Below are 9,883 nucleotides of genomic sequence, written 5' to 3'. Positions count from 1 at the left end.
AGAGAGTAGCCAAGCCTCGTCAACTCTAGGTAAGTTGGTAAAATTTAACTGCATTAAAAGTAATTAAATTGCCCATGGTCAAATTTACTTAATCACCAAAAAGTTCGTTTTTAAAGGGAATTAAACAGATACAAAGGTAAAGATCTACAAAGTTTTCCCAACCTTCCAATTGTCATTCGTAATGCTTTTCATAGGAAAAATAGGTAAGATAACTTTTTATGAAGACATAACTTATAAAACGCCTTTAAAGAACTTAGATTCTACGTAAATTATTCCTTTAAAAACTTTGGAGACTATATGATATTTTGTCTCCCGCTTTTTAATTTGTTTTTCTTGACATAAATTCAGTAAGCTAACAAATACTCCAACACCATTTTACTATTTTACCCAAATTATCCTCTAATCTCACAAAACTCTATTTTTTCTTCCTATAATAAGTGCTCCTTAACTTTCGATTTTTTAAAATAATATTTATTAAATCTTTTAGCAGATAAAAAAATTATTTCCAAATTGTAATACTTATAATACATTCAAAGAATTCATGCTTAACTTATAATCCGCAATAATATTTAAAATTAAGTAAATAAAATAAATTTACAAGTAATCTTAACAAAATTATACATCAATGCTCATAACTAGGTAAAAGCACACTTCTCTCTTCTGAAATATTCTTTAAGGAATTAATAAAAGTAGTAACCAGATATATATTTTAATTTATTTAAATTTCAGAAATTAATAATCACAAAAACGGGCAGCAACCAAAAATAAATAATAAAATGAAATGTGAAGACTGCTAAAGTTTCATTTAAGCATTTTGTCTTAAAGTAAAAGTTGTAGTCCACTCATAATCCTTTTTTGTGTATGCCCGCCCAGGAAAAAATCCAGCTTTGTAACAAACTTTGCAACGGTACGAGGAATGCGGCAAGTAAAAGACGGGCGGGCGGAAGGGCGGGCGCTAAACCCACACCTTAAGATTAGCGTCCCAGCTGCCCGTACAGAGGGCCACGCCGTCTCGTGATACGCCAAGACAGCTCACGCGATTTGCATGTTCACTGAGTCGAGCAACACGTGTCCCTTTGAGTACATCAAATACATTGCACGTGTTGTTGTCGTAGCCGCCGAACAGAAGTCGCCCTGAAAGCGAAAAGTCAACAGAAGTAATTCCGCAAACGACATCCTCTTGCCTTATAAGAATATTATAATCACATGGTGGACGGACCACCACGTGGTGAAAGGGGTTACTTACTGGAAAGAGCAGAGCTTTCGATCGGCCCGAATATCGAATAAACCACACGTGGCATCATCAGAGCCAGTGCCGAAGGCTTTGTCAGACGGAAACATGGCAACCGCATTGATATCCGACTCATGCTCAGCAAAAGTTTGGACACACGAGCCTCAAAAAAAATTATTATAATTAGTATTGTTTATTATTACTATTATTAAACTGTTCGGAAGTATTACTACCAAAAAAGGTAAACAACTTAAAAGTTAATTATTTCCGGTTATTAGTTCCTGAAATTTATTTATTTTTATATTTTACTGAATTGTTTAAAATAGATTATCCTTTTTATTTATTTTTTATTTGATAATTATTATTTTTTAATATTTATTTCATATACTTAATGATAAAAAATATATATTAATTACAAAAGATTTTTTATAACTTATTATCATACGTTATTATCATGTTCATAGTTATAGATTTTTATTATTTACTTATCTTTATTTTATTATTTTTTTTTATTTTGTAATAAAATTTTTTCTTTTTTTAGTTGGGTACTTCTACAAATACAAATTATTATTCTATATTGTAATTTTTAATTATTGTTAAATTTATTTAATATTTACTTTTAAAATTTTTTATATTTAATTTTCACTAAACTAATTATAATTTATTTTATATAATATTATTTTTAATAAATATATATTATTATTATATATATTTTAAAGTTATATATTACCTACCTTTTTCTCTAAATTTAAGATTTATTTCCTAATTATTCATTTTATTATAAATACATTTTTTAAATTTTGTTATTTACTTCTTAATATTATACTTAATTTTTTTAATAAAGATTCTTAATTAACTTATTATTCATTATTAAAAAAATTAATTTTATAAATTTTTATTTTTTACTAAATTAATAAATTTGTATTTTTAATTAAAATTCAAAGAATCCTTTAATTATTTTATATTATTGTATCATAATTTTATTGAATTGATTTAACTATTCACGCTTATTTTTTTAAATATTAAATTGTATTTAACTTATTATCATTGTTGTAGATTTTTATTATTATTTAAATTTGATTTACTAAAATGTTAAGATTATTTATTGACTCAGTATTATTTTATTATTACTCAATATTTTTAATTATAATCAATATTATTGTTAAGTTTTTAATATTTTTATTTTATTTTCTGCTACATTAACCAATATTTATTTCTATGTTTTTTTTATTAGTAATTAAATATTTCAGGATTATAATACTATATTTTTTTTACTTTATTCTTTTAATTGGAAATTTTTTTATTTAACTAATTATAATAATTATATAAAAAAATTAATATATTTAAAAATTATTAATCAATAATGTTACACTCTTATATAACTATTATAATATAATTAAGCACTTTTTATTAGTTTTACTTCATATTAATATCTTTAAATTTACTATTATTATTTATTTACGCACTTTATATTTATTATAATAAAAATTTATATTTTTAATTCTACTATTATTTATTTAAGCTGTTTTAATTTAAATTTATAATTTCTATCTACTATTATTATTTATTTAAGCACTTTAATTTATTTTACTATAAACTTATATTGTTTATTAACAGATTTACAATTTTTAATATTAAGATTTCTTATCTAAATCATTATAATTCATAATAAAAATTTCTATCTATAAATTTACCGGTTATTTCTTTGCAATATATTTTTACAATTTCTTTAGAAATTTATTTTATTTTATAATTTTATATATTTATTTATTAGTTAAAGATTCCTTATTCAACAGATTATAATTATTCAATGTAAAAAAAAAAGTAATTTTCAAATTTCGTAATTAATGATATTTACTTTTTGCATTTTATAAGTAGTATTTTTTATATTATATATTAATTATAAGACAATTTTAAATTCTTTTATTTATAAAATTATTAATATATTAATAATATAAAATCTTGAAAACTATTAATTTTATTAATTAATAATATCTACTTTTTGATATTTATTATTATTTTTTAATATACCATATATCACAATACAATAATTCTATATTTTTTCCTAACTAATTTTTTAATTATATAATTACTAATATTCAGAAGAAAAAATCTTATATATTTTTAGATTTTTATTAATTAATAATGTTAACATTATAATATCCTCAATTCATTATTATCTATAAAATTATAAAATTATAAAATATATTCTTATATTTAACTAATTAATTTTATTTAAAATAAAATAATTTTAATATTTTTAAATTCATTAATTAAAAATATAAACTTTTAGTTTTTTATTGATTATTTATTTAACATTTATTTTAATAATAACCCTTCATAATAGAATAAAGAGACATTTTGAAATTCATAGATTAATGATATTGACTTTTTATTATTCTTTTTAATAATTTTTAAAAATTATTATTTTATTTTGATGTTATAAATTTATATTTTTATTGACTTATATTTTAGATAAATTTTTTATGTTTAACTATTAACACTTTATTCATAAATATACTTTATATTTTCAATTTATTTATTAATAATAATAACTTTTTGAAATTTTTTATTAATAAGCTTTTAAAAAAATTATATTTTATTTTAATATTATAATTTATATTTTTACTAATTTATTTATATATTAATTATAAATTACTAATATTCACTTTTTTAAATATATTATTTATATTTTTAAATATTATTATATTATTATTAATTACCAGTACGAAGATCCCAAAGCTTTACAGTTTGATCACAAGCGCCAGAAATGAACTGAGCGGGGTTGTCCCGCCCGCAAAGGGCAATGCTCATAACATCCAGCGTGTGACCCGTAAACTGTCTTTTAAGAGTTCCTAAAAATGAGCAAAAATTATTAAAATTTATATAAATAAATAAATAAAAAAATCTTTAAGAAAAAAATGAAAAATATAAATTAAGTAAAAAAAAGTTAAAAAGGTTAATAATAAAGAAAAAATAATCAAATAAAAATAAAATTTATATTTAATTTTACTTACTGTAAAAAGATTTTTAAAAAATATTATAATTTAAAAATAGAAACTCTATTTTTTTATTTAAAAAAATTTTCGTAACAAACAAAATTATAAAATTTTTTTTGTAATATTCATATAAATTTTTAAATAGTAGTACTTCTTTAATTAAAAAACTTGAAAATTTATTAACACAAATTTATATCAAGAAATTTATAAAATAATTTAAGAAAAAATTAAGTAAAAATTAAGTAAAAATTATAAAGTTAAATAGTAGGAAAAAATGTATAACTAAAGCTGATATTAAAATTATAATTAATTCTATATTACTAGATTATTAGAAAATACAGAGACAAAAAGAATTATAAAAAAAATAAATTTATAATTGTTATATAAACGTAACTATTAATATTATCAAAAGATAATATTAAAAAAATATTATAACTAAAAATTCAAAAAAAAGATAGTATATTATAATAATTATCATTAAAAAATATAATAATAATGCTGGTTTTATATTAATTTTTTTTTCGTTTATTTTTTTTGGTATTTTATTTATTCATATATACTTTTTTATATTTCTAATTGTTTATAATATAATAAACGCAAATATATTGATAGTGATAATAATATACACCAACCAGTGCTAACATCCCAAAGGCCACATGTCAGGTCGCCCGAACTCGTGACTATTTCCTTATCACTAATAAAACGACAGCACGAGAGATACGCAGCATGAGATTGGAGGACTTGGTAAGATTTTGCCGTTGGGCCAGTAGATGTCAAACTAAAAATAAAAAAATAAACCAATAAAAATTTAACCAGAACTCAAGGTTAAAAATATTTATTAAAATTCCTTTACAATACAAATTCTAATTCATAATATTTTTAAATGTGAATTATTTTTGTCAATAATTTTACTAAACATAATCTATCAGAATTTTTTTGTGATAAATATGTAAAGCCGGAAGATTTAAAAAAAAAATTAGTTATAAAGAATACCAAAATTTATAATATATATTTAAAATAATTTTTTTAAGGGTTAGCAAAATTTATAAAGTTTTAGTCAAAAAAATTATAAAAATTTAAATTTAAAAAAAAATTGTAGAAAAATAAACATTACAATTATATATAAATCTAATGAAAAACTATAAAAAACAAAAAAAATTATAAAAATTAAAATTCTAAAATTATTAAATTAAACTATAAAAAAGTAAATTTAAATTATAGAGACTATAACTAAATAACTTTAAGTTTCTTCAAAAAAATATTAATATTACTATTAACTGGAAATAAATTTAAAACTTTTTATTTAAAAATGCATTTAAATTAAAAAAATCAGAAATAAAACAAAAAGTAAAGGAAAAGATATTTTCTAAAAACTTTATAATATATATATAAATTTTATAATTTAGAAAATTATATTAAGAAAAAGTAAATTTTTAAAATTATTTCGAAGAATAATTTCGATATTTAGAAAGAAATAATTATAAGAAAATTCATTTTTACTAGGAAAATAATATTTCCATAACTATAAGAATATTAAAAAAAAAGTATAAATTTTTTTAATTTATAGATAACTTATTAAAAGTTTATTACAAATTAACATAACTATTCTAATAATAAACATTATAATAAAATCAAAAATAATATATAAAAAAATAACAATTTACAAAGCAAATTTTCAATTAATGCAAAGCTTTTTAAATTATAAATTTATTAAAGGAATTAACAAGGCAAACAAAATAATAATTAAAAATAAAATTAAGTTAATAAAAAATAATAATTGTAGAATGCAAATGCAAATAGATTTTATTAACGAAAATTTATAAAGTTTATAAAAGTATAAAAATACTAATGATAAATGTATTAGCTAAACTACTAAAAATTTAAAAATTGCAGATCTGAATATTATATAACGGTTATGAGTTAATTCTAATAAAAAAGTTTCTTAAAAAAAATTATTATTGAAAAAACGTTAATAAATATAATTTAATTAAAAAATTCAAAACTTAAAATTATAGTCAAGCAAAATATTAAATTGAATAAAAATTAGAGTATAAAATAAACTAAATAGAATTGCGAATAATAAATAAAATTAAAAAAAAATAACTTTCAATTTTATAATAAAATAGATCTATATAATTTTTTTAATAAATAACACATTTCAGATATAATAGTTAAAAGTAATAAAATTGGATTTGGTGTAAAATAAAAATTTTAAATTTACTAAAAAATAAGAACTTTAAATAAAATTTATAATAAATAAATTATATTTTTTAGTTCAAACTTAAAATTAAAATCCCAAAAAAAATTTAAAAGATTGAAATGAAAAAGACTTTGAGTTTTATATAATAATATAAAAACTAAGAATGTTTCATAAAATAATAAATATTTTATTTAATTTAAACTAAAATAAATAAACCTAAATCTTGGTGTAAATTTAAAATAATTCATTTTATTACTAAAGATTTTAATAAAATTTTACATACTTTTTTGCTCCAGAATATAAAAAATTAGATTTCAAAAAAAAATTAAAATAAAATAAAAATTTTCATAATGAAAAATAGCTTAAAAAAATATAAATTTATTTATAAAACTCAAAAATTGAAAACAATTTTTACTATCCACATTCTGAATCTAAAGAAATCTTTTATGTTGTAAAAGCAAAATTATTGCAAACATTAGTAATTATCAAAATTATTAAACTGATAATAAAATAATAAAGTATAAATTTTTAATAATTATAAAAAAATTAACAAAAATTTTTTCTAAAGATCTAAAAATTATACATAATTAAAATTATACATTTTACTTATAACTTTATTTGTTGAATTAAATAGAATTAATAATTATATTATTCAAAAAAAATCAAAGTAACTATAACATTTACTACATAGTATATCATCTTTTTAGTCAAAATTTTAAATTATAAGTATTTAAAAAAAAAATTTATTTTTAAGTTAAACTTATATTGAAAAATATAAGAATGCATAAAAGTTAATCCAAATTACATTACTTTAAGAAAAATAATAACAGAAACATTTTTTACTCAATTTTTTAAAAAATCAATTAATAAATTTTTTTTAATATCTAAAAAACTTTAACCAGTATAAAAGTTACTCAGAATGATTTGCTAAATAACAAAAAAGCACTCAAAATTTAAAAAATTATTAGAAAGAGTTAATTTAATTTATAATTATTAAAAAATAGCAGAAAATTTAAAAATAATAATTAGTATATATTATATTAATAAAAAAAATAAATTAATTAAGAAAAAATTTAAATTTAAAAACCTGTAAATTGTACAAATGTTATCCAAACCGCCGCAGGCAACCAAATTGCCTGAAGGCGAGTAGGCGGTGGTCATAACCCAGCTCGAGCTTAACGGGATCGCAAAGATCTTATTAGTGGTGTACGCATCCCACACAATCAACTTGCCATCTTGAGAGGCTGAAACCAGATGACTAAAATAAAATAAACTAACTAAAACTCTACTCATTTGGGTAAATAAATTTATAATAGGGTGAAAGGTTATATAAAAAACTAATCAAAGTAAAAAATAAAATCTAGGTGCAACTAATTTTCCTAAATTAGTTAACTTTTAAAATATATATATCTGTGTATAAATAATAAACGAAAAAAGTCATTACTTCATTCTTATAAAAATCACTTAAAAAATTACAAAATTACAAAATTTTATTGTAAAAAAAATTGGACCAACTATCCGTAGACCACTGCATGGCATATATCTTCGCAAGATGGCCTTTCAGTGTTCGCTTACACTTAAAAATAACTTTGTTTAGCTCATGCACTATCAAATGGTAAATTAAAAGAATTATTAAATAAAAATAAATTTAAGCAGAGAAATATAACAAAAAAAAATCTACCGTTTGACTTAGAAACGCACTCATTAAATGTGCAGTCATAAACTTCTTCTTTCTTCTTTGCAATCTCTTTTTTGAGATGCTCAGCGGCCGACTTTAGCTCTGCTATTTTGTTAGCCGCCATACCAAATGGTGAATAAAAGATCTGTTAAAATTATAGCAATAAATAAACAGGAAAAAACATTCATTCTTCAAAACAATGATGGTTATTTTTTTAGAACAATACAAAAGTTTTCTTTTAGATAAAATAAAAACTTCAATAATATAAAGCTTAACAAGAGATTACAAAATTAAACGATAAAAAAAAGGCAAATAAAACCTATAAAATAAAAGCAAACTAAAAAAAATTCCCAAAACAATACCACTTAATATAAGAAAATTGAGTCGAAGTGTTTATATACAATAACAAATAATGTACTTTTACAAACTACGCAGAGCAAAAAATAGCAATTATGCAGGTTAAAATTAGAAGGCAATAAAAATAAAGGATCTCACCACGTAGAAAAATGGGAGCCAACTAAAGAAAACAAAAACTACATGCAGAATGGACCATTCAATAACGTAAAGAACCAGTACTAGAATAGCAACTAATAAAAATTACCATTACGGACTGTCCAATCGCGTAGGAAAAAACGACTGTATAAAGTAATCGGTTGTACTTTTAGGTTTTTAACTATCCACAATATTAGTTAAAAGCTATTTTTAAAACTATTTGATTTATAAAGAAAATATACAAAAGGAAGGAATTTAAGATTACTTTTCTTATTTAACTTTATGCTTTTGTTATAAATTGTGTGGGAGAAAGTTAATAGATATTGATATTTGTGGCATTTTTTTTTAGAAATTTAGTTATACATTAACGAGAATAGTAACGTTGCAAAAAATAGTAGTTAATCTCTTATAGTTTACTGGTTACTATGTTTACCACTTTTTGCGTAGGTTCAATTTACTGATTTCTCAGAAACAAAACAAATCTACTTTAAGCCCCCGAATTTTGCCCGTTAAGTAGTTAAGTGAGCTAAGCCTTTACAACGATTCTTTTTCTAACAAGTGGAAGCGAATTCTAGCACATTGTATTAAATAAGAAATAGCGAATTTTTGCTGTGAATCAGTATTGGTAATGAGTGAAGGCAGAGGTTTACCAAAAAATTGTAGATCGTTTCCCACGTGGAAAAAAGTCATGAAAATCTTTTTTCGTAATAATATTTTATAACGTCTCATAATATTTTCCTTAAAAAGGATTCAGGTATTAGGTATTAAGTAATTTTCAATCTCCCAAATTATTCAGCATTTTCCTCCCTTTCCTCCCTTATACTATGGAAATCAGTATACCTACAAAGATTTCTTTGGCCCTGTTTACTGATAAGCTGGTTACACAATGTTAAACGTGGAATAATTTATATATCACTAAGATTTTCTATAACAAAAATACCTCATAAATTTTAAAGTGTTTTTAAGGACATTTTTTCTCTTTTAGGGATTCTATAATTGAAATTAGGTTTGTTATAGTCTAAAAAACCGTGATCCCAGTGAAGTGCAAGTAAGTTTTATTAAATATTGATGTAAGTGGCGCGCTATATAGAGTATACATAATTTATAAAGCTAAATATTTGGTAATTATTATCTACAATGAAAACTAAATGTTTCGACCAAAGTAAAATCAGAGATGGATGGGGAAATGCAATACAATGCCCTTTTATACTTATAATGTAAGGTCAAAGTCTGGAAAGAGCAGGAAATGCAGTTCTTAATTTATAAAGAGAAACCACAATTCG

General features: G+C 20.5%; 1 protein-coding gene across 2 annotated transcripts; it reads right to left on the bottom strand.

Moving 5' to 3' along the window:
- Window positions 1–756: 756 nt before the first annotated feature.
- LOC135144108 (guanine nucleotide-binding protein G(I)/G(S)/G(T) subunit beta-3-like) lies at window positions 757–8,747 on the bottom strand. 2 transcript variants are annotated; one of them, XM_064076102.1, is made up of 8 exons: window positions 8,710–8,747; window positions 8,112–8,253; window positions 7,942–8,035; window positions 7,518–7,688; window positions 4,863–5,008; window positions 3,955–4,086; window positions 1,247–1,394; window positions 757–1,184 (listed from the first exon to the last, which is right to left on the bottom strand). In XM_064076102.1, the coding sequence occupies exons 1-8, from the start codon at window positions 8,710–8,712 to the stop codon at window positions 956–958; spliced, it is 1,065 nt and encodes a 354-aa protein (XP_063932172.1). In that variant the 5' UTR covers window positions 8,713–8,747; the 3' UTR covers window positions 757–955. The 2 variants fall into 2 exon arrangements, with proteins under 2 accessions (XP_063932172.1, XP_063932173.1); XM_064076103.1 differs by lacking the exon at window positions 8,710–8,747 and adding an exon at window positions 8,604–8,646.
- Window positions 8,748–9,883: the final 1,136 nt, after the last annotated feature.

The sequence above is a fragment of the Zophobas morio genome, unplaced genomic scaffold (genome assembly GCF_036711695.1).
Source record: "Zophobas morio isolate AGI-343-1 ecotype UQ-CSIRO unplaced genomic scaffold, CSIRO_AGI_Zmor_V1 ptg000083l, whole genome shotgun sequence".
In the NCBI taxonomy this organism is placed as follows: domain Eukaryota; kingdom Metazoa; phylum Arthropoda; class Insecta; order Coleoptera; family Tenebrionidae; genus Zophobas; species Zophobas morio.
The sequence above is the reverse complement of the archived record's forward strand: the minus strand, read 5'-3'. Positions and strand labels throughout refer to the sequence as shown.